This window comes from Monodon monoceros, unplaced genomic scaffold (genome assembly GCF_005190385.1).
Source record: "Monodon monoceros isolate NGI ecotype Baffin Bay Population unplaced genomic scaffold, NGI_Narwhal_1 Super_Scaffold_21, whole genome shotgun sequence".
Classification (NCBI taxonomy): domain Eukaryota; kingdom Metazoa; phylum Chordata; class Mammalia; order Artiodactyla; family Monodontidae; genus Monodon; species Monodon monoceros.
Window position 1 is genome coordinate 68,760,755 of NW_021703778.1, and position 24,775 is coordinate 68,785,529.

At 50.1% G+C, this 24,775-nt stretch overlaps 1 protein-coding gene across 3 annotated transcripts in view; it reads right to left on the reverse strand.

The window, feature by feature from the left end:
* Positions 1-24,775, reverse strand: part of MEGF11 (multiple EGF like domains 11) — a 389,787-nt gene that overhangs the window by 50,138 nt on the left and 314,874 nt on the right. For all 3 annotated transcript variants that reach the window (XM_029237751.1, XM_029237750.1, XM_029237749.1), the window contains 2 exons: positions 20,907-21,119; positions 12,734-12,908 (listed from right to left, as the gene is read on the reverse strand). In XM_029237751.1, the coding sequence (XP_029093584.1) occupies positions 12,734-12,908; positions 20,907-21,119 (388 nt within the window). The remainder of the gene's footprint in view (positions 1-12,733; positions 12,909-20,906; positions 21,120-24,775) is intronic.

The following is a 24,775-nucleotide window of genomic DNA, read 5'->3' on the forward strand; positions in this document are numbered from 1 at the left end:
GAGAGGCCACAACAGTGAGAGGCCTGCGTAACACACACACACACACACACACACACAAAGTCTACAAATAATAAATGTTGGAGAGGGTGTGGAGAAAAGGAAACCCTCTTACACTGTTGGTGGGAATGTAAATTGGTGTAGCCACTATGGAAAACAGTATGGAAGTTCCTCAAAAAATTAAAGAGTTGCCATATGACCCAGCAGTTCCACTCCTGGTCATATACCCAGACAAAACTATAATTTGAAAAGATACATGCACCCCTATGTTCATAGAAGCACTATTTACAATAGTCAAGACACGGAAACAACCTAAATGTCCATCAACAGATGAATGGATAAAGAAGATGTGGTATACAATGGAATATCACTCAGCCATTAAAAAGAATGAAATAATGCCATTTGCAGCAACATGGTTGGACCTAGAGATTATCATACTGAGCAAAGTAAGTCAGAAAGTGAAAGACAAATACCATATATCACTTACAAGTGGAATCTAAAGTATGACACAAATGAACTTATCTATGACACAAACAGACTCGCAGACATAAAGAACAGACTTGTGGTTGCCAAGGGGGAGGGGAGTGGGGGAGGGATGGATTGGGAGTTTGGGATTAGCAGACGCAAACTGGTATATATAGGATGGATAAACAACAAGGTCCTACTGTAAAGCACAGGGAACTATATTCAATATTCTGTGATAAACCATAACGGAAAAGAATATGAAAAAGGATATATATATGTATAAGTGACTCATTTTGCTGTACAGCAGAAATTAACACAACACTGTAAATCAACTATACTTCAATAAAATTTAAAAAAAAAGACAAAGGCAGGTCCCCGAGAGCAGGCAAGTGACTCTGTGTTTCAGCCTATTTTAGGAACCCCCTCCCCTGAAGGCAGGCACCTGGGCCACTCTTTTCTGTTTGAGAGAGGTTGAGGGTCCAGACTCAGGCAAATCCAGTGGCTTATTGATTGTGGAATCATTAAAAAAAAAAGTTATAGAATGAATGCAAAGAAAGGCCAGAAGTTGAAACCTGAGAGGCTTTTACTGCGGAACAAAAAGAAATGGAGGAGGGGGACTTCCCTAGTAGCACAGTGGTTAAGAATCCACCTGCCAGTGCAGGGGACACGGGTTCGATCCCTGGTCCAGGAAGATCTCACATGCCACGGAGCGGCTAAGCCCGTGCGCCACAACTACTGAGCCTGCGCTCTAGAGCCCGCGCACTGCAACTACTGAGCCCAGGTGCTGCAACTACTGAAGCCCACGCGCCTAGAGCCCGTGCTCCACAACAAGAGAAGCCACTGCAATGGGAAGCCCACACACCACAATGAAGAGTAGCCCCCATTCGCCTCAACTAGAGAAAGCCCTCGCGCAGCAATGAAGACCCAACGCAGCCAAAAATAAGTTAAAAAAAAACCACGAAAGAAATGGAGGTGGGAAAGGCCGCCTCTACTGTCCACACTGTCCATCCTTCCCATCCCCCAACTCTATAAATTACTCAAGCCTTTTAAAGCTGGTTTCCTCTGGGCCCGGAGGTGTCTCAGACAAGTTCTCATAGAATGCATCACTATACATAATACGGGCCTGGGATGTGCTCTCCATTAAAGAACCTGAGGCCTCGGGGGGCAGGTTTGAGGGCAGCTCAGTTCAGACCTCCCAGCAGGAAGGGAGGAGGTGGCTGAAGGCCTGGGTCAGAGCCTGTCTGGGCTTGCAGGCCTGGGGGAAAAGAGGGGAGCAAGCCCTCAGAGGGAGATGGGGCAGGAGGGGTTTGTCCTGGCAGCATTTGCCTGGCGAGGGGCTCAGCCTCCGGTTTGAGAGAGGGGAAGGCTGAGATGCTCAGAGTTGTGTAACCTTGCCATGACTGTGTCCTTGTGTGTAAAATGGCAACGGTGACATCTAACCGTGATACAGATGGGTGTCATGGTGATGACTGGGTGCTCTATCCACACCACCACCTGGGAACCTGACACTTTCCCTCAGCTCCTAGACAGATGTCTGGTTGCCCTATAGTTTGACACCACTTCCTAATTCAGCTCTCACGGTTGGAGCACCCCTGTGGCCATGCTTAAGGTTTCATTTTGGTGGGGGGCCGCGAGGATCACTCTGGGTTTGCCCACAGAAGGGGCAGGTCAGTGGCAGAAGGCTGCATCAAACCAGTGGGCTCTGGAACTTGACTACTGGGTTCAGGTCCTGGCTCTGACACGTATGGGACGTTGGGCAACTTCTTCCTTTTCAGCATTATTGGGGAAGAATTAACAAACTCTGTGCAAGTTATTAACCTCTCTGTGTCTCCGTTTCCCTATCTCCAAAAAGGGGGATTATAATAGTACTTTCTTCCAAGGGTAGGGGTGACGATTAAATAAAGTATTACATGTAATGTTCTTAGAACAGTGTCCGGCCCAGAGGAATTGCTATAAATGCTTTAGGCATTTTGATTATTACCCGTGGCCGAATTTGAGCCCAAGCCCACTGCAGAAGGAAGAAAAGAAATTTAAGATTTACCCGCTCTGTGCCAGTTGGGTAGTGTACCTGTTTCATCCTTATACCATCCTAGGAGGAACTCCACGTGCGAGGTGAGCACAGTGGGGCTCAAGAGGTGATCCTGCTGGCGAGCATGTCACCCCGCTGGCGAGCAGCAGAGCTGAGGTTCAAACTCAGGTTTCCTGACTCAAACCTCATGCTCTTCCCCCTCTGCCAGCAGCCTCCACTGAACCATGGGGAGTGATGGGAACCAGCATCTGCTGAACACCTACTGCATGCTGGGTCCCTAACCTGTGATGTCACCGTCTCCCCACACAGGGTGTGGAGGTCAAGGGAGGCAGCGTTCCACCACGGCCCTGCTCAGGACTGCAGTGACTCCCTCTTGCCTGCTGAGTTCAGCACCAGTGCCCACCTGGCTGCAGGGTCCAGCCTGCTCTGCTTTCACTCTTTCCTTTGGGTTCCCTACACCCCTGCTCACTGGGGCCACCTGTGCTGAAGGCTGGAGCACCTGGGCCCCGCTCCCCTGGGCCTGTCTCAGGGAGTGAACACTCCTCAGAACTTTTAGGAGAGGGGAGAACAGTTACTTCGTAGTGTTTTTGGAGAGAACTTTTGAGATTGTTTTTTTCATTTACCCCCATTGTTAGTCTTCCTATTAGCCCCACCTTAAAGTAATTTATTCATGACCTTTCTCTGCAACATTTTGCATTTTCCAGACGTCTTCTGTCAGGAGTCCCTTCCCCTCCTGGGGTCCGTAATTACTCTTGCAGATGGAATTACTGGTGGTAAGGACTAAGCGGGGAGATGGCTGGGGAAGGGCCAGGCTAGGTGGGGCTTTGGGGCTTCAGGGCAGGGGTAGCAGGTGGGGAGTGGGCTCTTCCTTTGCTCCAGACCCACAGCCTTGGCGAGGGAGTTAGTCTGCGGCCTGGACCCCACTGCTCTCCCTCACGCCTCCGGGTGCACACACGTGGCACTGCTTCTAGCCTTCCCAGCAACGTGTCTCATCTCAGCTTCACCCCAGACCGAGGATACAGGGGGCAGGGTTTGTGCCCCATTTTGCGGAAGATGGAGTTAGGCACAGAGAGGTGAAGGGGCGTGGGTCAAGTCGAACAGTGAGTAGGCGACCGAGCCAGGGTTGGGGCCCGGGTCTGACTCCCGGCTGGCCTCTGCTCAGCACTGACTACCCCGCACGGCCGTCCTGAGGCGAGCTTGGCCTTGGAGCCATAAGCCCTGGGTTCTAGGCCCAGTTCGAGGTCCTGGTAGGTCAGGTCTTATAACTGCTCTGAACTGCAGTTTCCTCATCTGTGAGATACAGCTAACAATACTCGCCCTGCTTTCCTCACAGGAGAGCTGTGAGGACTTAACAAGCTTAGGTGTGAGACAGCTAGCTGGGTAAACTGTAAAGTGCTGCGCCACAGTAAGGGAGGGAGACTGAGGGTCCCAGCCACCTCCCCTTGAAGACAAAGGGCGGGAAGTCACTAGGTTCCAACTGAGAAATAAGGTAGCTAGCGTTGTCCCCTCTCCTGGGAAAAGGCCTGAGAGAGTGTCAAAGCTAGCTACTTACCACAGATCCACAGCCCTCTCCTCTCCAGGCAGCTTTTGTTTGTGGCTCAAAGGGTAGGCTCTGGATTCAAACAGCTATAGGCTCAGCTCCTGGTGACCACGGACCAACTAGGGAAAGTTACTTCAGCTCTCTGAGCCTCAGTTTCCTCATCTGCAAAGTGGGGATCCTCACAGCCTCTACTTACAGGGTTGCTGCGAGGATTAAGTAGAAATAACGTATGAAAAACAGAGAGCCTGGCCTAGGGCCCGCCACGGTTCCTCAGTGCTCCAAACGTGGGCCACTGTCACCCTCACTCGGCCATCCACTTCCTCCAGACCTTTCAGGGAAGCTCCTCTGACTCGTGGCCCCGCCCCACGTTGTACAGTCTGCGGGGCGGCCAGGACTGGGAGTTGAAAAGGGAAGAAACACCATCATCGCCAGAGACTTGGACAAAAGGAAAACTGGGAGTGTTTAAAGCATGGACGCCTCAGACCCGCCCCGAGAGCTTCTTCTGCTGCATGGAGAGAGCTGCAGGGACCAGGCCTGAGACCCAAGCCCCGGCTCCGGACCCCAGTGATGAGGGCAGTGATAAAGACGCGAGGAGCACGGCCGGGAGAGGGTGGTGTGACAGGGGGACCGTTTCTTTTTTAGAACAGAAGAGTCAGCAATTTTCCCTAATAAAGCTACAAACCATGGAGTCCCAGAGGGGGAAGGCTGGACTCAGCCTTTGTGACATAAAACCAATTTTCCCTATTTTGCTCTGTGGATTAATTGCCAACATGATTTAACACTCTGGTGACACCCCTATCCCTCTCTGCCCTGGGAAAAATCAGTAGGTGTCCGCTGTGGGGACAGCGAACTCATGAGATGGAGGTGAAGGTGGAAAAAGCATCTGACTGGGAGTTATGTCACTCGCTTCACGTCCCAGTTCTGCCAGTGATTTGCTGTGTGACCTAAGTCACTTTCCCTGTCTGGACCTTGGTTGCCTCCTTTGCAAAATGAGAGGGTGCACCAGGGAAGCACTGAGCGTTCTTCCGAGTCTGCCACTGTAAAGGGTAATTCTCATTTTGTGCTCACACAGACCAGGAAGGGCAGGCATTATTAACCCATTTAACAGGTGGGAAACTAAGGCTCAAAGAGGCTGAGTACGTTGCCTAACGTCACACAGCTACAGAGCGGAAGACTTGGGATTCCAATCCAGCCCTGTCTGACCCCAAAGTCCATGACCTTTACCTCCAGTAAACACAAGGAACCTTGACAATCAGTTATTGAACATTCAGTACATGCCAGGCTTTTTCCTAAGCACTGTGCATATTTCATCTAATTCAATCCAAAGAATAACACTAGAATGTAGTGCCATTATTTCCCGTTTTATAGATGAAAAACTAAGGCTTGAGAAGCATAAGTAACTGGGCCAAGGCCATTCAGCAGATGACGACGGAGCTGGGATTTGAGTACTGGACTATGTATGTGTGTGTATGTGTTTATATTTTTGGATCATTTCTGCTACTTTGCACTACCTGTGCTCCTCTGCTCACACGGGCATGGCAGCTAGAGAGTGAATTCCCCATCCCCAGCACAGCACCCAGGAAAATCTTTTACTATAATAATTAGGAAACTAGTCAATGGTGGGGCGGTCAGGGGATGAGAAGCTGGTTTTCTAGGCATGGGGCTAACAGTCTGACCTCAGTGTGATGAAGAACGAAACAATTAGAACAGGAAATGCACACACATTATATATGTCACCTGGCTCTAATTTCCTGTCCACATTCTCTTCTGGCCCCGCAGCTGCCCTCTCTCCCTAGTTTCAGCTCAAGAGCCACACAAGAGGCAGACATGCGCTTTGCCCAGCTGGTGCGGGGGTGTGTGTGTGCTGGGGGAGGGTGACGTCTTCAAAGGACGTAGGAAACCTTGGAGGAAAATTCAGTCACTGCTCCACTGCTATGGATTTTTGTAACTCTCATCCCCCTCCCGCCTTCACTGGCCTGAGCAGCTGAGGTTTGCCTGTGACCTACCGACAGCAGGGAGAGAGGGGAGAAAAATGGGTACGCTAGTTTGTTCATTTGGGTGATGGAGTGCCCGTTTCCCTCACCAGTATGCAAGGTTCAATAACGTCAGACAGGGCTGCAAAAAATTGCGGCATAAATAAATGAGCCCTTTAAGGTAATAGAAATTCTGTCATCTGGGGAGAAATACAGGCCCTGAATCCCATAGGAGGGGACACCAGGCCCCCCCCCCCCCCGCCTCCCACACTCCCCGTCCCCCTTATAGCCGGAGCCGAAAGGGAGTATCTGTGCTGAGGAACGACCAGAGGGCCCCCTATCTCCCGGCCACGCGGGCTCAATGCGTCAATGCGGGGAGGAGGTCTGGGAAATCAAGTCTTTGTAGCACTGGCAGTGACCTCACAGGCTGTTCACTCCAGGTGCCAAGGCGGCAACAATTAGTTTTAGAGCAGTGGAGCAGGCTTCATCAGGCTGGCCACGTAGGTGAGGCCTTAATTAAGGAAAGCTGGTCAGCAGAGGAATGTGGAGGGGCTGAGAAACTGGCCTTCTCCCCCCTGTGATGAGAAAGTCTGTTCTTCATTCTGTGGCTGCTCTTGGGAACCCTGGAGCCCTTGGGAACCCTGCAGCTCCCAGCCAGGAGGAAGTTTCAACTAACTCTGCTCTCTTCCCCTCGCCCCTATTTCCACCTGTACCCCCAAACAGGGGACTCAGGCCTGGACCAGTCAGCCTCTTCAGGTAGGGGACCCCTTGGGTACATAACAACAGCGACAATAGCAGTGGCAGCATCCCCAACAATAATGATAATAATAGCTAACACTTGTTGAACGATGACTAACATACCAGGTATTCTAGTTATTTTACATGTATGAATTAATTTAATCAGCCCAATAATTCACTGGACTTTATTATTATTACCCTTTCACGTATGAGACAACAGAGGCACGGGAAGGTTATATCTTGCCCGAGGTCACACAACTAGCAAGCACATGAAAGCAGGGAATCTGGCTCTAGAGTCTCTGGCTAACACCACTATATAGAATTGCGTAAGGCAGAAACTCATACCATTTGCCCAAAGAACCTGGAGATGATGCTGGGGGACAGCTGCTCCAGTGCCACTGCAGCTGCCTGTTTATCTGAAGTGCAGAGAAACCGGTGGGTAGATTTAAGCTCCCGCCCTGCTGGCAAGGCCCTTCGGAAATGCCATGAGTTTCCTTCCTATAAAGGTCAGTTCTGGAAACTTCTGCTAAGGGCCTTCATCGCTCTTCCCAAGACTTTTATTCATTTCAAAGTGTCCTGAGCAAGATACTCACATGGTAGCCATGTGGTGGGGGAAGGCGGTAGGAGGTGAAGGGTTGGAGGGAGACAGACGCTGAGCCGTGTACTGTGGGAACAGAGGAGATGAAAGGATTAATTCTAAAGTGAGGAATATTCAGGGAACACTTCATGGAAGAGGCAGCCTTTGATTTTAGTCTGAAAGGCTGACAAGGATTTTCATAGACTGAGATAAAGACAGTGGGGAGGGCCATTCTAGGAAGAGGGAAAAGCTTGAGAAACAGCACAGGCAGAGGCCCAAAGCAGACGCTGTGTCTGGGGAAAAGCGGATATGTGTGGCCACAGCACAGTTTTGTGCCAGGTAGCAGGGGATAAGGTTAGGGTGGACTAGCTAGTTTTAAGGGCAGGTTACGAAGGACTGGGGTTTGAGCTTTATTTGGTGGGTAATGAGAAGCCATGGAGAGGGGTGATGGGACCCCAACTTCCAAGTGGATGGATAGCTCCACTTAGTCCCCTCAACCACAATACCCTCCCCTCACTTCCTGAATCATCCCTCACTCGGACACTCCCAGGACTCTGCCAGCTTGAGACCCCTGTCATGTGACCCTCACTCTGCCTTTCCCTACCCCTGTTCACCCTGGTGCTCTGGCTGGGTAAGGAACCTGGGTTCTAACAGGGCAAGAGCAACCTTGCAGCAGAAGCTCGTGGGAACTGTCCACGGTGCTGAACCGATGCCACGCCCAGTTTTAAGTACTCCCATTTTAATGATTGGCTCCCACACCATTGTTTCTGTTGGACAGAGAATTTCATTCCCATCTTATAGATGAGAACTGGAAGCCCCAAGAGTTCGAAGAACCAGAGCTAGGAACTTGGTTTCTTGCCTTTCAGCCCAGGGCTCTTTTCTCGCACTCAGCAGCCCCAATGTAGTCCAGCATTGCATACCCGAAGTGATTCCATTGCTGCTGCCAAGCTAACATGTAAAATGCCCAGACTCTCTTCCCACTTCCATCCCTATGTTCATTTCCCCAAACACTGACAGGTATGTCCACCCCACAGCGCCTCCTGACACTGACCACTGAGGGTGATCCACAGGTGCTTGGGTGGATCTGCCTGGAACAGCAGCTGTGCACGTTTATGGCTTTATTGCATTGGGAATCCCTGGGCATAACTCATCCTGGCACTCTCCTTGGAAGGGAGTGCCGGGCTTGAGGGAAGCAGTGTTCTCCCACACTGTCACATTTCACCAGCAATTACTGCCCTTTTACTGGGCATCTAGTGTTCCAGGCCCTGAGCCGTGAACTTTCCATTTGAAGTTTCTCACTCTCATGGCTAAGTCTCCTCTTAACAGATGAGGAAATTCAGACTTAGGCAGGATAAGTGACTTTTCAGTAGGGACAGTGGGGATTGGAAGGCCACGATCTGAACCCAGATTCATGTGGTTCCATGGTGGCCCATCAGTCAAAGTCTATCATCTAATAGATGAGAGCTGTGGTGGCTCCCACCACTACTGGCTTTGTGATCATGGGCAAGTCACTTATCCTGTTTGAACTTCAAGCCCCTCATTCTCAGGCCTAGGCATGTGAAAGTGCACCTCTGTAGGGCTCCTGTGAGGAACAGAGATGAAGCATGTGGCAAGGACTCAGTCAGTGTTTGCTGCTAATGTGAATATGACTATTATTGGGCACAAGCTCTTAGAAGGCTGGATGGGTATCTGATTAACCTTTCCATACCCTCAGCAGCTCCCCCAAGTTCTTGGCAGAGAAGATATCCAGTGTCCTGGGAAGGAAGGAGAAAGAGTGTGAGGGTTAGAACACCCTGAGTGTCAGGTGGGCTTGCTTCTGCCCCATATTCTTATGGCCTCAGGGGGTGGGGACCACCTGGCTGGATCAGGCATGCCACTGGGCTCCCAGGGGTAGTTCAGTACTCCTCATGGTTATGTTGAGGCTGAGGCCATTCTCAGTCCTCAGACTCTGAGAGACCCTGTTTTCACAAATGTATCCCAACATCCTCCCTAAAGAGCCCTTGGCAGGAAGAGCTCTGATGGGAGAGGACAGCTGAGCATATGCCTCACATCCATTACCATGTTGGCTACTCACATCCAATAGCAGACAGGACTGATGTGACTCTCACCTTACAGATGAGGACACTGAGACCCAGCAAGGTAAAGCGACATGTCCGAGGTTACTGAGCTGAGGCTCAAGGTCTCCAAACTCTCAGAAAAGCGTTCTTTTAATTAGTCTCAAATTAATTGCCCATCCTAAAACTCCTTCAAGAAAAAGGCAGGTGCATAAATTCACAAACCAACTAACAAATAAAGGCAATGCTAATTATCACTGACTGCAGGACATTTGGGGGAGGGTGTCAGCCAAGTCTGCTTTCTGACTGCTCTGATCTCCCACCCTGACCAGAGCTGGCTAACTGCAGGAAGTTGCATTCATTCAGAAGCCGGGGTGAGGGCAATGGTTTGGTTTCCCCCTCAGAACCTGATGTGTGCGGGAATGAGCCACGCTGGATGAGACCAACTGACTATTCTGTAATCACCTGAAGCAGCTACTGCTCAACACCCGACAGCGCCCCAAAAGAACCTTTCCAGGCAAAATGAGGCTTGGCAGGAGGAGACGGATGGGAATTCACAGGGTCTCACCAGGGCCGCTTCGCTCACGATCTGTCTTATTTAGCCCTGAGCCCCAGGCAGGTGGGACTCCACATCAAGATGATTCCTACAAGTGCCAAGTCCCCTAAAGTTCAAGAGCAGGAAGTCATTTGCATCCCAGATGGAAGGAAGAGACGCAGGGGCCTGGCCTCCAGATTCCTGGAGCCATGGCCTGGGGGCAGTGGGCCCACAGACACTAGCCTCTCCAGGACCACCCCCAACCTTCACCCACCCAGGGCCTGGATTTCCCCTTCTTTTGAGGAGCAGTGACAAGGCAGGCAGCTGGGGGTGAAGAAGGGGGAACAGGGAGGCCCATAGACAATGTATACAATCAGACTGTAACAACCTCAGTGACGCCCCCTTCCCCTGGCCAATACACACACACACACCCACTTGCTCCTGCTTTCTCCCATTTCCTCCAGAAGGGTGTGTTTCCTGACTTGGTCCGTGGAGTCTGCATAGTAGACCATCTTAGAAATCAGTCAGTTCATCTCCCCCTGCACACTCGCCATTTACAGATGAGGGAACTAGGACCCTGAGAGCGGAAGCCACTTGCCCAAAGTCAGAACTACCCTGGTAGCCAAGCTAGGACTGGGGTCTGGATGTCCCCCGAGAAGTCTTGTGTGGTCACTTCATTTTGGCTTCAGTCACCTGATCACTTGACTAAGTGAGACTTTTAATCCCAAACAACCATTCGCTCCTACCCAAACCCCAAACCTCGGGCACTCCATTTTTCTATGGAAGTTATGGACCAAGCTCACACCAATAAAGGTAAATTAGAGAGGAAATTTGCAGGAGGGACAGATCTTTTTCTCTCTTGAAGATGCCACTGGAGTCACCTTCACCCAGTTTTATCTGCATTGGGGGGGGGGGAAGAAGGAGCTGAACAGAGTTTTGTTGTATAGATCAGGGGCAACCTGCCCACAGCAGACACTGTCACCAGGCAAACCTGTACTCTTACATCACGACAAGGGCTTCCTTCCAGTGGATCGCCACCTTGGCAGCACACTGGCCACAACCAGACCACACTCAGACCAAATATATCAGCATCTCCAGGAGAGAGCAGGGGCATCAGTGTTTGTAGAGCTCCCCAGGTGATTCCAATGGGCAGCCCAAGTTGAGCACCATCCTCTTCCTACTCAAAGTGGGGCCACTGACCAGTAGCGTTGGCATCACCTGGGAGCTTGATTAGAAGCACAGAACCGGGACTTCCCCAGTGGTCCAGTGGGTAAGACTCCGCGCTCCCAATGCAGGGGACCCAGGTTCAATCCCTGGTCGGGGAACTAGATCCCGCATGCATGCCGCAACTAAGAGTTTGCGTGCCACAGAGTTCGCATGCCGCAACTAAGAAGTCCGCATGCTGCAACGAAGAGCCCGTGTGCTGCAACTAAGACCCGGCACAGCCAAAATAAATAAATAAACAAATAAATAAAAAATAAATATTTGAAGAAAAAAAAAAGAAATGCAGAACCGTAGGCACCTCCTCAGATCTACCGGATCAGAACCTGCACTTTATCAAGGTCTGCTGGTGGTTTCTGAGTTCACTAAAGTCTGAGAAGCACTGAGGCAAGGTACTCCATACAGTATAGCCCATCTCTACCCCTGACAGCAACCTTGCAAGGCAGGTGTTCCATTCCCCAGGTGAGGAAACTGATCCTGAGAAAGGTTAACTCACTGGCCCAAGGTCACACAGTTGGTGAGTAGGACAGCCAGGGTGTGACCCTGGGCTGGTTGCAAAGGCCACTCTTTGTACTACACAAACCACTTCTTATAGCACCATAAAAAATCTGGCCATGGGGGTCCCCTGAATGTTTGGGTCCTCAGACCCACTGGGCATGTCCCGCCATTGAACAGGATTCCACTTCCAATGTCAAGTTCCCCGGAATCAAACCTCATAAAGACGAGCATAATTCATGAGGAAATACAAATAGTAAACAAACACGTGGGGGAAAGGTTTACTCTCCCTAGTAATCAGAGAAATGCAAATTAGAGCAATACTGAGGAGCCATTTTCTACCTATATAATTAGCAAAAATTAAAAAAAGAAAAGAATGTTAGCAGAGTTGGTTTGAAATAGGTACATTCATACATGGCTGGCGGAGGTGTAGATTTATATAACCCTTGAGGAAAGTAATATGGCCACATCCATCAGGAGCCATAAATACATTAGGCCCACTGACCCTGGGAAGTCACCCTAAGGAAATAATTCAATAGGAGGGGAAATGCCGTTTGTAGGAAGATGCTCATTGCAACATTTGTTGTGAACATTGGAAACAAATCAGTATTCAGCAGTAAGGGAATGGCTGAGTCAGCAGGGGGGCCATCAGCTCCTGCAGGGTCATGCAGCCATTTAAAATGATAATTAAGAAGCCCAAGCAGCAAATATGGGAAAAAAGAAAGCAAAATACAAAACTCTGGGCTTATTACGTGCTCTGTGGTTATCATGATGGAAAAATATTGTGTGCGTAGGATATGGACGCAATTCGTCCAAACACCAAAGAAGACAACTGGTGTTTCAGGGTGAGGGGACAACGGAAAGACACCTTCCTTCCATTACTTTTACAGTTTCAAACCCCAATAGAATTGGCCTTTAAGAACAGCCTTGGCAGCTCTCTGGTCATGGACTCTATCTCTGAGTGGCACATGGAGACACCCTCATTCTGCATCCATGGGCACAGGGCCACACTCCCTGATTCCACCTGGAAGTGGGAGGAGCTGGCCCCTCCTTTCCTGTGTAGGGGTGGCGGTGGGCGGAGAGGCCATGGGAGTCCCCTCCCATCTTACCATGAAGCCTGGGGCACAGGTGCAGCTCCCAGTGACGCTGTGGCAGTTGGCGCCGTTCTGACAGGTGCAAGGCAGCTGGCAGCCATCGCCATAGTAGCCAGCAGGGCAGGATTCATTGCAGTGGTGGCCAGACCACCCTGGCTGGCAGGTGCAAGCTCCAGTTACTGGGTGGCAGCTGAGCAGATGAGAGAAGAATGAGAGGACAGTCTGGTCAGGAATGCGGCCATATCCCACCCTCTGCCCACCCCAAGTCTGGTCTGCCCAGGGCTGCAGGATCGAAGGGCCTCTGAAGTTAAATTTCTTTCTTTTTTTTTTGGCAAGTATTTTCCCCCAGTTGTGAGTTGTTTATTTATTTATTTATTTATATTTGGCTTAGTCGGGTCTAGTTGCAGCACGTGGGATCTTCTGTTATGGCGCGTGGGATCTTTTGTTGCGGCGCGGCCTTCTCTCTAGTTGTGGTGCATGGGCTCCAGAGCGTGTGGGCTCTGTAGTTGTGACATGCGGGCTCAGTTGCCCCGCAGCATGTGGGATCTTAGTTCCCCAACCAGGGATCGAGCCCCCATCCCCTGCATTGGAAGGCAGATTCTTAACAACTGGACTACCAGGGAAGTTCTGAAGTTAAATTTCTTAACGTATTATTTGTTTGCCAGACGATGCCAAGGTTACATGGTCTTATTACATGTTTCTTATTAGCCCCAAGAAACTGAGGCTCATAGTTGTTATATAATTTGCCTAAAGTTACATAGCAAGGAAGTAGCAAAATCAGGATTAGACACAGGTCTCCTGACTCCCAAACAAGTGCTCTCTATAATACAAATACACAGAGACCAAAGCAGGAGGCAGCCTCTTCCCTTATGGACTGGGAGGTCCAGCACTTCACCCACTCTGCACCCAAGGCAGATGCCCAGTGTGTGGGCAGCCACAAGAGGGCTGCAGTGAGGCCCAGTTACTCTGCATATTGTAGGTACTCAATGAACATTTGCTGAGTTAAAATGGAACCTTGGGGCAGATGCGTCCTCCCCTCTATGGCAATGTCTGTATTGGAGAGAATGCCCTCCATCCATGCATTGCTAGGGCTCTTTAAGAGCAAGCAAGATCGTCTCCATCCCCTCTCTGGCAAGCCCAGCGAAAGAACCATTTGGCTGGAGGCAGGGGCTGCCTGGCATGACCTCTAGAGAGTCAGGCAAACTCTGGCTGGCAGAGGTCTGATCCAACAGCCAATATGCATCCATGATCCCGGGTGTGGTGACCATTTTCTTCTCCGAGCTTCTGTGGGGAGTGTAATTGACTGATGGCCCTAGCTACTGTGTCTGAAATCCATCACTACATTTTCTCAGAGGTCACACTTCCCCTGGGCTGCTCTCAGCTAGAGCACAGCAGGAATATTAAGGTCGACACATTCTTGGCAAATCTGGGACTCCTCTGATGGACAAGTTTGGCTTAAAGACTCCCCATCTCGCCAAACTTTCTTAGAACTGTGCTTCAGTCTAAAACTTTCCAATCAACCTTCCTTCCTTCTCTCTTTCCTTCACACAGGTCAGACCTGCATTGCAGTCTCATGCTCCCCTAGCCTCCTCAGCCCCTTCCCCATTTTCCCTCATAGCTGTGTCCCTAGTAAATCTCTTGCTCTTGTCATCTGCTTCTGGGAGAACCCAGACTAACACTCCAGAGAAGACGCTGGATGTCAGAGACAAGCTTCTTGGATTCCCTGTGTCATCTGCTTCCTTGCCCTGGAGTCCAACTCAAGGGATATGGTCCAATGGCGCATGCTCTGGGCTGGCAAGAGAAGCCTACGTACAAATCTTGGTTCTGCTAAGTTCCATGAGGATATGGGCTTTGTCTCCCTGGGTCATTGGTGGATCCCCAGTGCCTGGCTCATATTCACTGCCCAATTAAATATTTGGGAATGAACAGTACTTTTACTACGCGTAATTATTTTGTCTGTTGACTTGTTTATCACCTGTCTCCCCACCAGGTGGCAGCTCCATGGGGGAGGGCCCTTTGTCTGTCTATTTCACTTCTGTATTGTACCCCAATGGCCAGCAGGGTCCCTGGCACCATGAAGATACCAATACATATTTGCCAAATGAATTAATGCACAAACTAATTGTGTGAAGCCCAGCCAATTTCCGGGAGCCCTGATTTTCTCATGGAAAATGAGGGATGGACAGGAGCAGACAGTTCCTGAATAGTAAGTGCAAGTAGCTAATAGTCATTTTGGAAAATGTTTAGTCTCATTAATCATCAAGTCAAAACAACAATGGGATATCACTTTTTCTCTATCAAAATGGTAAAGTATTTTTGGTTTTTTTTTTTAAAGGGATAATGCTCAATGCTGGTAAAGGTTTCTAGAAAACAATGTGGGGTTATATATCAGGAGTCCTAAAAATATTCAGACCCTTTGGTCTTGTAATTCCATTTCTAAGAATCTATCCTAAGGAAATAGTCACAGTTGTAGAGAAAGATTTATGCATGGAGATGTTCCCCAAAGCATTATTTATAACAGTGGAAAAATGGGGGCAATTTATATAATAATAAATAATATGTGACCAGGCTATTAAAGCACCAGGCACTTTACACCTATATTTCTAATCTTCAAGTAAGCCTGTGAGTTAGGCATTAGAGCCTCTATTTTTCAGATGGCACTTGGAGGTTACATGACTTGCCCAAGGTCACCCCACTAACTCAGTGGCAGCTGGGATTCCGACCCAGGTCTGTCTGGCCATGTTCTGGTCACTGCCTCATGCTGTTATGATAATTCATATGAAGGCATGTTAGAGAAGTATTCAAATGTTTTCCAGTCTATTTAATGACATGACATAAGGGTAAGTGAAATAAGCAAGTTGTGTATAAAGTCATGATCTAAAATATGAAAAAAAAGTGAATCAGAAATGGATGAAGAATGAACAAATTACAACAAAATGGTTTTTGTACTCACCCCTGGATTGAGAAATTATGAGTGACTCTGAGTTTTTTCTTTAAATTTCTATGTATTCTCTGACTTTCTCAAACTGAGCATCTATTATATTCATAAACAGATAAAAAGTGATAAAAATTATAATATGTAAAAAAGAATGTGTGTAAAGAATGGATGTTTGAAGACTTCCTGACTTCTATGGTTCCAGATAAATTCCTCCCTGGGTCCCACACTGTAAGGGGAAATAGTGGCCCGCACGGGTGTCATGGGGCAGGGGGCCCCTACTTGGTGGCCCTGACCCTCAGCCAGACAGTTGTGGGGTGCTCCCCTCTGTCCCCAACACTCCCAGCAAAGCCCTAAGGCATGGCCTTTCTCGGTTCCAACTTTTCAGGGGTCTCCTCTGAGGTTTGGGTTTAGGGTCAGAGGGACTGGCTCGGTCACAGTTGTGGAGACTGACATGCTTGGACCCAGGAAGTAACACGGCAGGCGCTGGCGGCCGCAATCAGCTCTGTCTGGCCCCTGAGATTCTGAAGGGTCTCAGGCATCCTTCTGCCCTTCTTTCAAGAGATTCTCTCGTTACAGGTCCTTGCTCTGGTGTGAAGACCACCCTGTGAATAGCATACTAGACACACAGTGAGCTGGCGAACGCTGGCCTCTAAGCTCTCCTGCGTTTCTTCTTTCCATCTTAACCGCCGGTGTTTTGGATGTTAGGGGTGTGTCCCAACGTCAATTTTACCTTTTTACTCTGAGAAACCAGAAAGCTCAAAACCAAACCTGAGATAATTTCTTCCTCTCTCCTTTCATATCCCTAAAATTCTATTTTAAAAAACAAAACACCTCTGTTTTCTTAATTCGATCACTCGTCACTTATTATAGAAACTCCAAAATCCCTTTGAAAAGAGGGTGGGGAATGATCGCTGGCTCAGCGATTAGGACTGAAAACTGCCGTTGCCATGCTCTCGGCACCTCTGTCACATCTCCCTCTCCCTGGTGTACCCTGCTCCCTGCCCCGTTGGTGGCAGAGCCATTCCCTTGGGTCACATGGCAGCCAAGTGACTCCTGTTTAGGCTGGTTTGGCTTTTGCTCTGCCTTTTTTTTTTTTCCCCCCCTCACCTTTCTCCATTTCCCCCAGACATAGATTAATCACAAGTTAATAGGAGCCGAAAGCTGAACAATACAGGAATCTTTTCAGGGTGGAATTTTCTGTCAGTTTTTCCTGGCTGCTCTGAGATTTCTATCAATGCTGCATCTGGTGGCTAAGTCAAATCTTTCAAAGGTAATCCACAATCATGGCTGCTGGAATTCGTCTATGACAATCCAATTGTGGAGGGGACATGGACAAGGTCTGACACACAGGTGTTCACTTTCTCAAGGTTATTCCTTTATGAAGGAAGGAGGCTGCTTTGTGTGTGCTACAAAGCATTTATAAAGGGAATGAAGTGTGGGGAATTTCACCAGCCACTTCTTCCTTCCCAGGGCACGTGGGTACAACCTCTCTTTGAAGCAGCCTCTCCAGAGGGGCATAGAGCCGGGAGAGGCTGGGGCCAGCTGAGGAGGGTTTTCCATGGTTGGGGGTTGGGAAGACTTTGCTTCTCTAGGAAAGATGCTCAAGGCCTTCCTGGCAAGCTGTCTTGGAGGGGCTCTGCTGCAAGCTCTTGCGGAAGCCAGCGGGGAAATGAGGCAAGGTTTCTGGGGATCCCACACTCTGTCTCAGAGAGCTTGGTGGAAGCTTCGCTTTCAGATCACAAGAAAACTTTTACCCCCCACTGGGCTGACAAAAGGCGATAGACAGATTGGGAAACTAGGACAGAGGAGAAGTACACGTATCAGGACACTGACTCAGGCAGAGGTAGTTCTAAGGCCAGGACTGAGGGGTCCCAGACCTACCCAGAACCTGCAGCTTAACTGCCTTGGAATTAGGAGTCCTAGACTCATCCCTCTGCTTTTCTTGGATCCCGAGAGAAGGCTCTAGAATGGGACAAAGGCTCACAGGAAGAGAGGAGTGACCTGTGTCCACAGAGAGGAAGAGAGCTGTTCTCTGTGTCCCTGAGAACAAAGCCAAGTGCAGCATGACAGAGGTGCAGTGAGACCACAGGCTCTCAACCTCGGGCAATTCTGCCTCCTCCCACCCCACCCAGGAAACGTTTTTGGTTGTTAGAACTTGGGGCTGGGGTATTGCTACTGGCCTCTAGTGGGCAGAGGCCAGGGATACTGCTAAACATCCTGCAATGCACAGGATGGCTGTCCACAACAAAGAATTATCCAGCCTAAAATATCAACAGTGGTGAAGCTGAGAAATCCTGAGTTAGACTAAATAAAAATTCGGTGAGTGTCGGGGGCTCAGTCACTGGGGCCGTGTGCCAAGGGAAAGGGGTGAAATATTTTTAAAAAATAAGGTGACATCAGCTCGGGAGCAGAGCCACCCTAGAGGAATGGGCGATTTAACATGAATTCCGCGATTCTTTTTCCTGAAGGTCTGCTCTGTGCCAGGCTCTGTGCCAGGCTGAGGCTGCAGAGATCCACAAGCTCGGGCTGTGACACAGCTCCCTGCAAGGAGATAGTCAAGCAGACACGGGGGGACCTGGCCTGGGGGGTTGGCTGCCAGGCACTCTCGGGGTCCCCACGCTTAAGAAGCACTACTGCCTCCCAACCCCTGAAATGTGACACGTGTTAAAGACAGTAAAGCAAATAATCATCAATATTGAATGGGCTGAGATTAGCGACGGAGAAGAGGGAGTCCTTCCAGATTAATAATGCATCGAGGACTCCTTCAGAGGAGGGATAAATTATGCAGGGCACGGCTGCTTGGGTATGGGGAGAAAACAATAGCTCTTTAATTTGGGGGTTGGTTGGATCTCCGTGGCAGGGACTCTCCCTGCACTGGACCTCAGTGGCAGCCTAGCTTCCTATCCCTGACACGGTCCTCCCTTGGCTTCCCCGCAGGGGTAGGGGTTCCTGGTGCTGCCCCTCACCCGTGGAACAGCCTGAGGCAGCTGCCCAGTCCCCCGACCAGCCATGTGGGACCCCCGTGTTTAGAGTCTTGGAGCTCTCACCCCACCCTCCAGACCCAGCCCAGAAGCCACCTCCTCCAGGAAGCCTTCCCTGACCAGTGAAGCGGTTTCCTGTGGTGCTTTCTGTACAGAGCCCTGGGTCGCAGTTACTTGAGTACATGTTGGGACCCAGCAGGGCCAGCCGCATATATTTCATTGATTCTAAGATGCACTTTGCCCCACATTTTCAGATCTCTGATGCAGTCAGTGGTATGTCATGGCTCAGTTTTAGTAGTACATAAAATAAAGCAGTGCCTCACTACTGGTGTTGTTGTCTTGTATTTGAAGAAATATGGTAGGAGGTCCTCAGTGTGGGTAGGTGCTCCAGACTCAAGTTCCTGAGGGCTGGACTCGTGCTGAGGGACCCTTTCTTTCTTGTGTTTGGCCCTGCAGGCTCTCAGTGTTTGTTGAATGAATGACTGAGCGAACGAATGCTTAAGTCATATGTAGCCTGTTCCACTGGCTCCAGAGCCCCCTCTTAATGGTCTCCTTCCCAACCCTCTGCCCTTGCAGAGAGCACTGCCCGAGCCACTTAGCTCCAGGAACTGAGGACTGCGGACAGATTCTGTTAAAGCCACAACACTTTCTAAGAGGCCTCTGCTCACAGTGACCTGAGGACCTTGGGTGATGTGTGGAGAATCAAAAGCTGGAAATGAAGAGGGGCCGAGGCTAGGTCCTGGCTGTCCCAGAGACAAGGCTACAAAGCAGAGGTATCTCTCTCTGGCCCGCCAACAGAAGCAGCACCCACTGCCCAGGGCAGCTGGTCCTGCAGGCCTGAGGGGAGAAGGGAGACTCCCCTCACCTTGCACCATCCTAATAAGAGGCGGCCACATAGAGAGCTGTGGAAGCATTTATCTGGGGCCTTACAGCCTCATTTGAAGCTTTAATCTGGGGCCCGACAGCCTCATTTATCACCAGAGGGCGGTGCCAGCTGGTGCAGGAAGCAGGCAGTGAGGGGAGCTGGGGGATGTGGCCCAGGGCGGCTCTGGCGTCTCCACTTCCAGGAAGAAGGGCTGGGGCCGGCATCAGCCCAGATGTCCCCAAGCCCCACTTTTTTTTTTAACTGAGCCTTTTATATTATTTACTTTGTTTAGTAGCACATGACAGAATGATTTCTTAAAAATCAAATGTGGTTATTTGTATATACATTAAGCCCTCAGCATAATTTCTGCCTCTGAAGTGCTAATACAGTATTTAAAATTATACAAACATCCAGTAAATGGCATTTTAGTTTATGACACTCTGTTAATACAATAAATACACAAAACTTCCAAACTACTAAAAACGTGCAACATTAGAGGGACAGATGGAGGGCGTTTATATAGAACCATGACAGTCACCGTAATGGCAGCTCAATACCACTCGCTGACAAACTATACAGACATCCCTAGATAAATAATCCCAGTCCTAGATTAAAAACCACTGACGCAGGGCTTCCCTGGTGGCGCAGTGGTTGAGAGTCCGCCTGCCGATGCAGGGGACGCGGGTTCGTGCCCCGGTCCGGGAAGATCCCACATGCCGCGGAGCGGCTGGGCCCATGAGCCATGGCCGCTGAGCCTGCGCGTCTGGAGCCTGTGCTCCGCAACGGGAGAGGCCACAACAGTGAGAGGCCCGCGTACCGCCAAAAAAAAAAAAAAAAAACACAAACCACTGACACAGAGTGCAGGGAGAGGCCACCCCAAGCCAAGACCCTGCGGGCCTGCCCTCTGTCCCTCCCGCTCCGTCACCCTAGCCACGGCCCCAGGGGACAGCCCTCTGCAGGCCCCAGGTCAGCCATACCGGTTTTTAAGGTCCCTTCTAACACTGTGGCTCAAGTCCCCTGCTTCTGCCTTGGTGGGCCTGTCTCTGGGCCCCTCGGGGCTGGGAAAGGGCCTGGTTAGATGCAGACTCTGTGGAAGCGAAAAGTTCTCCCGACCACGCCCCCAGGGCCCTGGTACCCTGAGCCTAGCCCCCCGCATTTTCACCCATCCCCACCCTGTTTCCCTGAGGGCCACCAAGTTCCCTCGTGCTCCTGTGTGTGGGGTCTCAGGTTGGCCTACGTCTTTTCATCAGACTGGCCAGTGAAGGTGATTGCTGAGGTCCCAGCCCTTTCACTGCCTGCCTGGATGATCTGGCTGGAGGTGGGCTTTGTACCCTGACAGTCCCCTCCCCACCAGGGCCCACCCCACCCCTGTCCCCCGCTCACCTGTCCCCAGATCGTTCGTACCTGATGGTGTTGTCGGCATCACAGGGGCAGGGCAAGCTGCAGCCTGGGCCGTGCAGGCCTTCGGGGCACAGCCGCTCCTGGCAGCGTGGGCCTTTGTAGCCAGGTTCACACTTGCAGGCACCGGTGGTGGGTGAACACTGACCCCCATTGTGGCAGTCACAGCGCAGGGAGCACTGGAAGCCAAAGGTCCCGAAGGGGCATTTCTCTTGGCACCTGCGGGATAGCAGAGGAGGGTGAGGCTATGCCCCCTCACCTGCCCTTCCAGACCCACCCAGCACGTACCGCCCCTGCCTCCAGGCCTGGGCCTGGTGTGCTGCACCTCCTCACAGTCTCCTCCCCTCTTTCCTCTCCTCCTCCAGGAAGTATTCCGTGGTTTAGTCACCCCAGTCCATTCCCTCCTCCACGCCAGTTCCCCTCAGTCCCCAGGACTGAGTTCATACTATCATATTTCATTGATTATAGGCCTTATGTGTTTTTTTCTCATTTTTTGATCGCAGTAAATAAGTATAACATAAATTTACCATTTTAATTATTTTTAAGTGTACAGTACAGTGGAATTACGTACATTTATATTGCTGTGCACCCATCACCATCGTCCATCTCTAGAACCTTTTCATCTTCCCAAACGGGAACTTCTGTACCCAGTAAACAACAAACCTTGTTTTAAAAATATATTCTAACATCTCTGAAACCAGTTAAGTCTTATAACTGATGGCATGTCATAGTTTAATTTTCAGTGTTTTTCATTCTTAGCAATATATAAACTAATGGTGCATCTCACAATCGGTGGCATTTCAGATTTGATGAAATGGGGTAATTTTATTTCTACTCGTTGTCTCTGTTCTTTGGGTCTTTCGGACAGACGTACAGTCTCTCTTTGCCATATGGGAGACGATCCGCTCCCACCAGTGTCGAGTTTCCCCATGAGTACAAGATGCATCCTCCTTCGTCAGACTGGAGAATCCCCCAAGACAGGGACTATTTCCTCTTCCTTGGACGGGGGGTTCCCTCAAGGCAGGGGCTGAGTCTCTTCCCTCAGCCGGTGAGCCCCCCAAAGAAGAGGACCTGGCCCCCTTTGTGTCCTGCCTCTGCTGGGGCCCGGGAGTTGGAACTCCCAGCATAATGATCATTATTTGACTCATCAACTGACATCCATTGGTTGTGGGTCCTCTGTGGGTGGGTGTAACCTCTGCTGCTGACTGCCTAGCTTCCTGGATGTGCCCAACACCCCTCACCCCAGCCCAGGGATATTCCCCAGGGGATGTAAATTCATCGTCACAGCAACAACTTAAGGGGTAAACCTGGGGGCATATGGGGTAAAAGAGATGGGCAACCCCTGCGTCCCAGAGACAGACGAACAGAAATGGCCTATGGACTCTGGGGTTTTGGATTAACCGCATCCCCACACTGCTTCTAAGGTGCAGAGAATGGGGAACTGACTTTACAGCTCTGACATCTGCTTCCCCATCACAAAATGGGAGGATAATAACTAAACCTCACCAGGTGTTTGAGGATTAAATGAGGCGACGCGTATAAACACTTAGAAAGGTACCCCATGTGTGGTAAGGGCTCAGTAAGAAGTGTTAGTTCTTATTATTACTCTTGTTAATACTGTTTTCTATAGTTCTCCTAACAGAGCCCTTCTGGCATGAAAAAGCTCAAAGGGAAGAATTCCAAATATTAACATTGGAGTGGACTTGAGGAATTACAAGTCGTTTAATGATTATGTTTTCCCATTTTCAGGTTTTCTATATATCTTCTACAATAATCAGGGCAGAGGGGAACAACAAAAGATGTTTAAAAAAATACAGCCTTGGGCTTCCCTGGTGGCGCAGTGGTTGAGAGTCCGCCTGCCGATGCAGGGGACACGGGTTCGTGCCCTGGTCCGGGAAGATCCCACATGCCGCGGAGCGGCTGGGCCCGTGAGCCATGGCCGCAGAGCCTGCGCGTCCGGAGCCTGTGCTCCGCGACGGGAGAGGCCGCCACAGTGAGAGGCCCGCGTACCGCAAAAAAAAAAAAAAAAATACAGCCTTAGCATCTTTATTAACTCTTGGTGAGTCCTGAGTTGGAAGCAGTGTTTTCCACCACACACCCAGATCGTCTTCCTACAAATCTTGCTGCATTTTAGTCAGTTTGAGGCCTCAGCAAGGGAAAGAACAGAAAAGAGAGGGAGGAAGAGGAAAGAGAGAAGGGGATAGAGAGAGAAGGAATGGGAGGTGGAAGACAGGAAGGAGGAGAGAGTAGGATGGAGGAGGTGAGGAGGGAAACCAAGGCGGAAGGGGAGGACACAGAGCAGTGAAGAGCTGTACGATTGCCGCCTGGATTGCCAGCCCCTGTTCTGCCTCAGAATGGATTTCCCCAGAGGTCACTCAGGTTGCCTCTCCTGGACGTCTCAGACACCAGGGGAAGAAACCCCAGCCTGGAGACACCTCCGGATTCCTCCTTTTCACTGGAACATTCCTTCTCCTTCCCATGCACCAGGACTGGGTACAGCCCTGGACAGTGAGCTCCCTTCTCTGAAGGGCACGTCCTGCCCCATCATATTTACAAAGGGACTGACTCCTGACTCCACAGCCCCGGAAAAAGAATCTAGAAATGAAATATTGACAACCTAATCCATTTACATAATCAGCCTCTTTTTTTTTTTTCCTACCCACAAGTTAAACAACTTATTTATTTAGAGATCAAGCAACGGCTGCTAATGAATTTTACACAAAGCACGCTAATAATGGGGCCTGCGGAACAGAAGGGTAATCACAGCAGGAATTAGTTTTCTACTTAAACATCCTTCCTTTGCAACATATCAATCTTATGTGTCCGATATCGCCATTAACAACCAGATACATTGCTCAATTAAATTACAAAATGAGCTGCAAAACCCTCATTACGTTTCATGTTTAATTTGCACTGGATTCTGCCTATCCGGGGAGGCCTGCATTATCATACCCACTCAACTTTAATATGCTCGCAATGATGCGGGGTGGGTTCCTGCAGCTGTCACCTACAAAATAAATGGAGGCAATTTTACAAAATATTAAACACCAGGCAGCCCGTTTAGGTGGGAAACCCAAATGCTACCGGGCCCTTCTAGGAATTCTTCATCTGTAGATGGTTGATGGAGCTTGCCTGAAGACCCCGAGGCTTTTGGGGTTTCTCTCTGCCTCAGGATCATGGGCTGGGCCCCAACAAGCGGGACTAGTGGTATTTCTCCATTTGGTACATCTTGGCACCAATGAGGTTGGATCCGCTGGTGCTCAGTCCAGTCAGCTGGAACCCTGGGCCCGCTTGTCTCCAACAATGAATGGGCTGTATTCGCTCTCCTGTGAAAGTGGCCGGAAACAAAGGGTCCTGTTCTGGTTCTGGGGTCTTCCGGCTCCTGTCCCTGCTGGTTCATCCCAAATGTCTACTTATCCAGGGAGATGGTGAGGATGGGAAGATGGCTCAGTGCTTTAGTCCTGCCTCCCTTCTCCGCCTAGAGATGCAGTCTCCAACAGGGGTCAGAGAGGGATGGATCCCCAGATGCCACACCCCGCATTCTGTGCCAGGGATGCTCACGGAGATGAACACTGGCTCACAAAGAGATCAGATCTGGCTTAAAAGACTTCAGGCTGGGGGTATGTAAGTGCAAAGCTAAAAACGGAAAATCTCTTTTCTGGACCACTGAGCACTTGGGGCTGACTCCAGTGAGAGCTGGAGGGGTGCAATTATGTTGGTCAGAGCCAGAAGGACTCATTGGTTAATTCAGGCCTGATTCCTGCTTCCTGCTGTTATCTGGGCAGGGGAAGCAGAGTAACAAAATCCAGGGCCAGAGGTGAAGCATGGATCCCACAGAAGCAGGCAAGGGTGTGACAGCCTCCTCTCTACTGCCC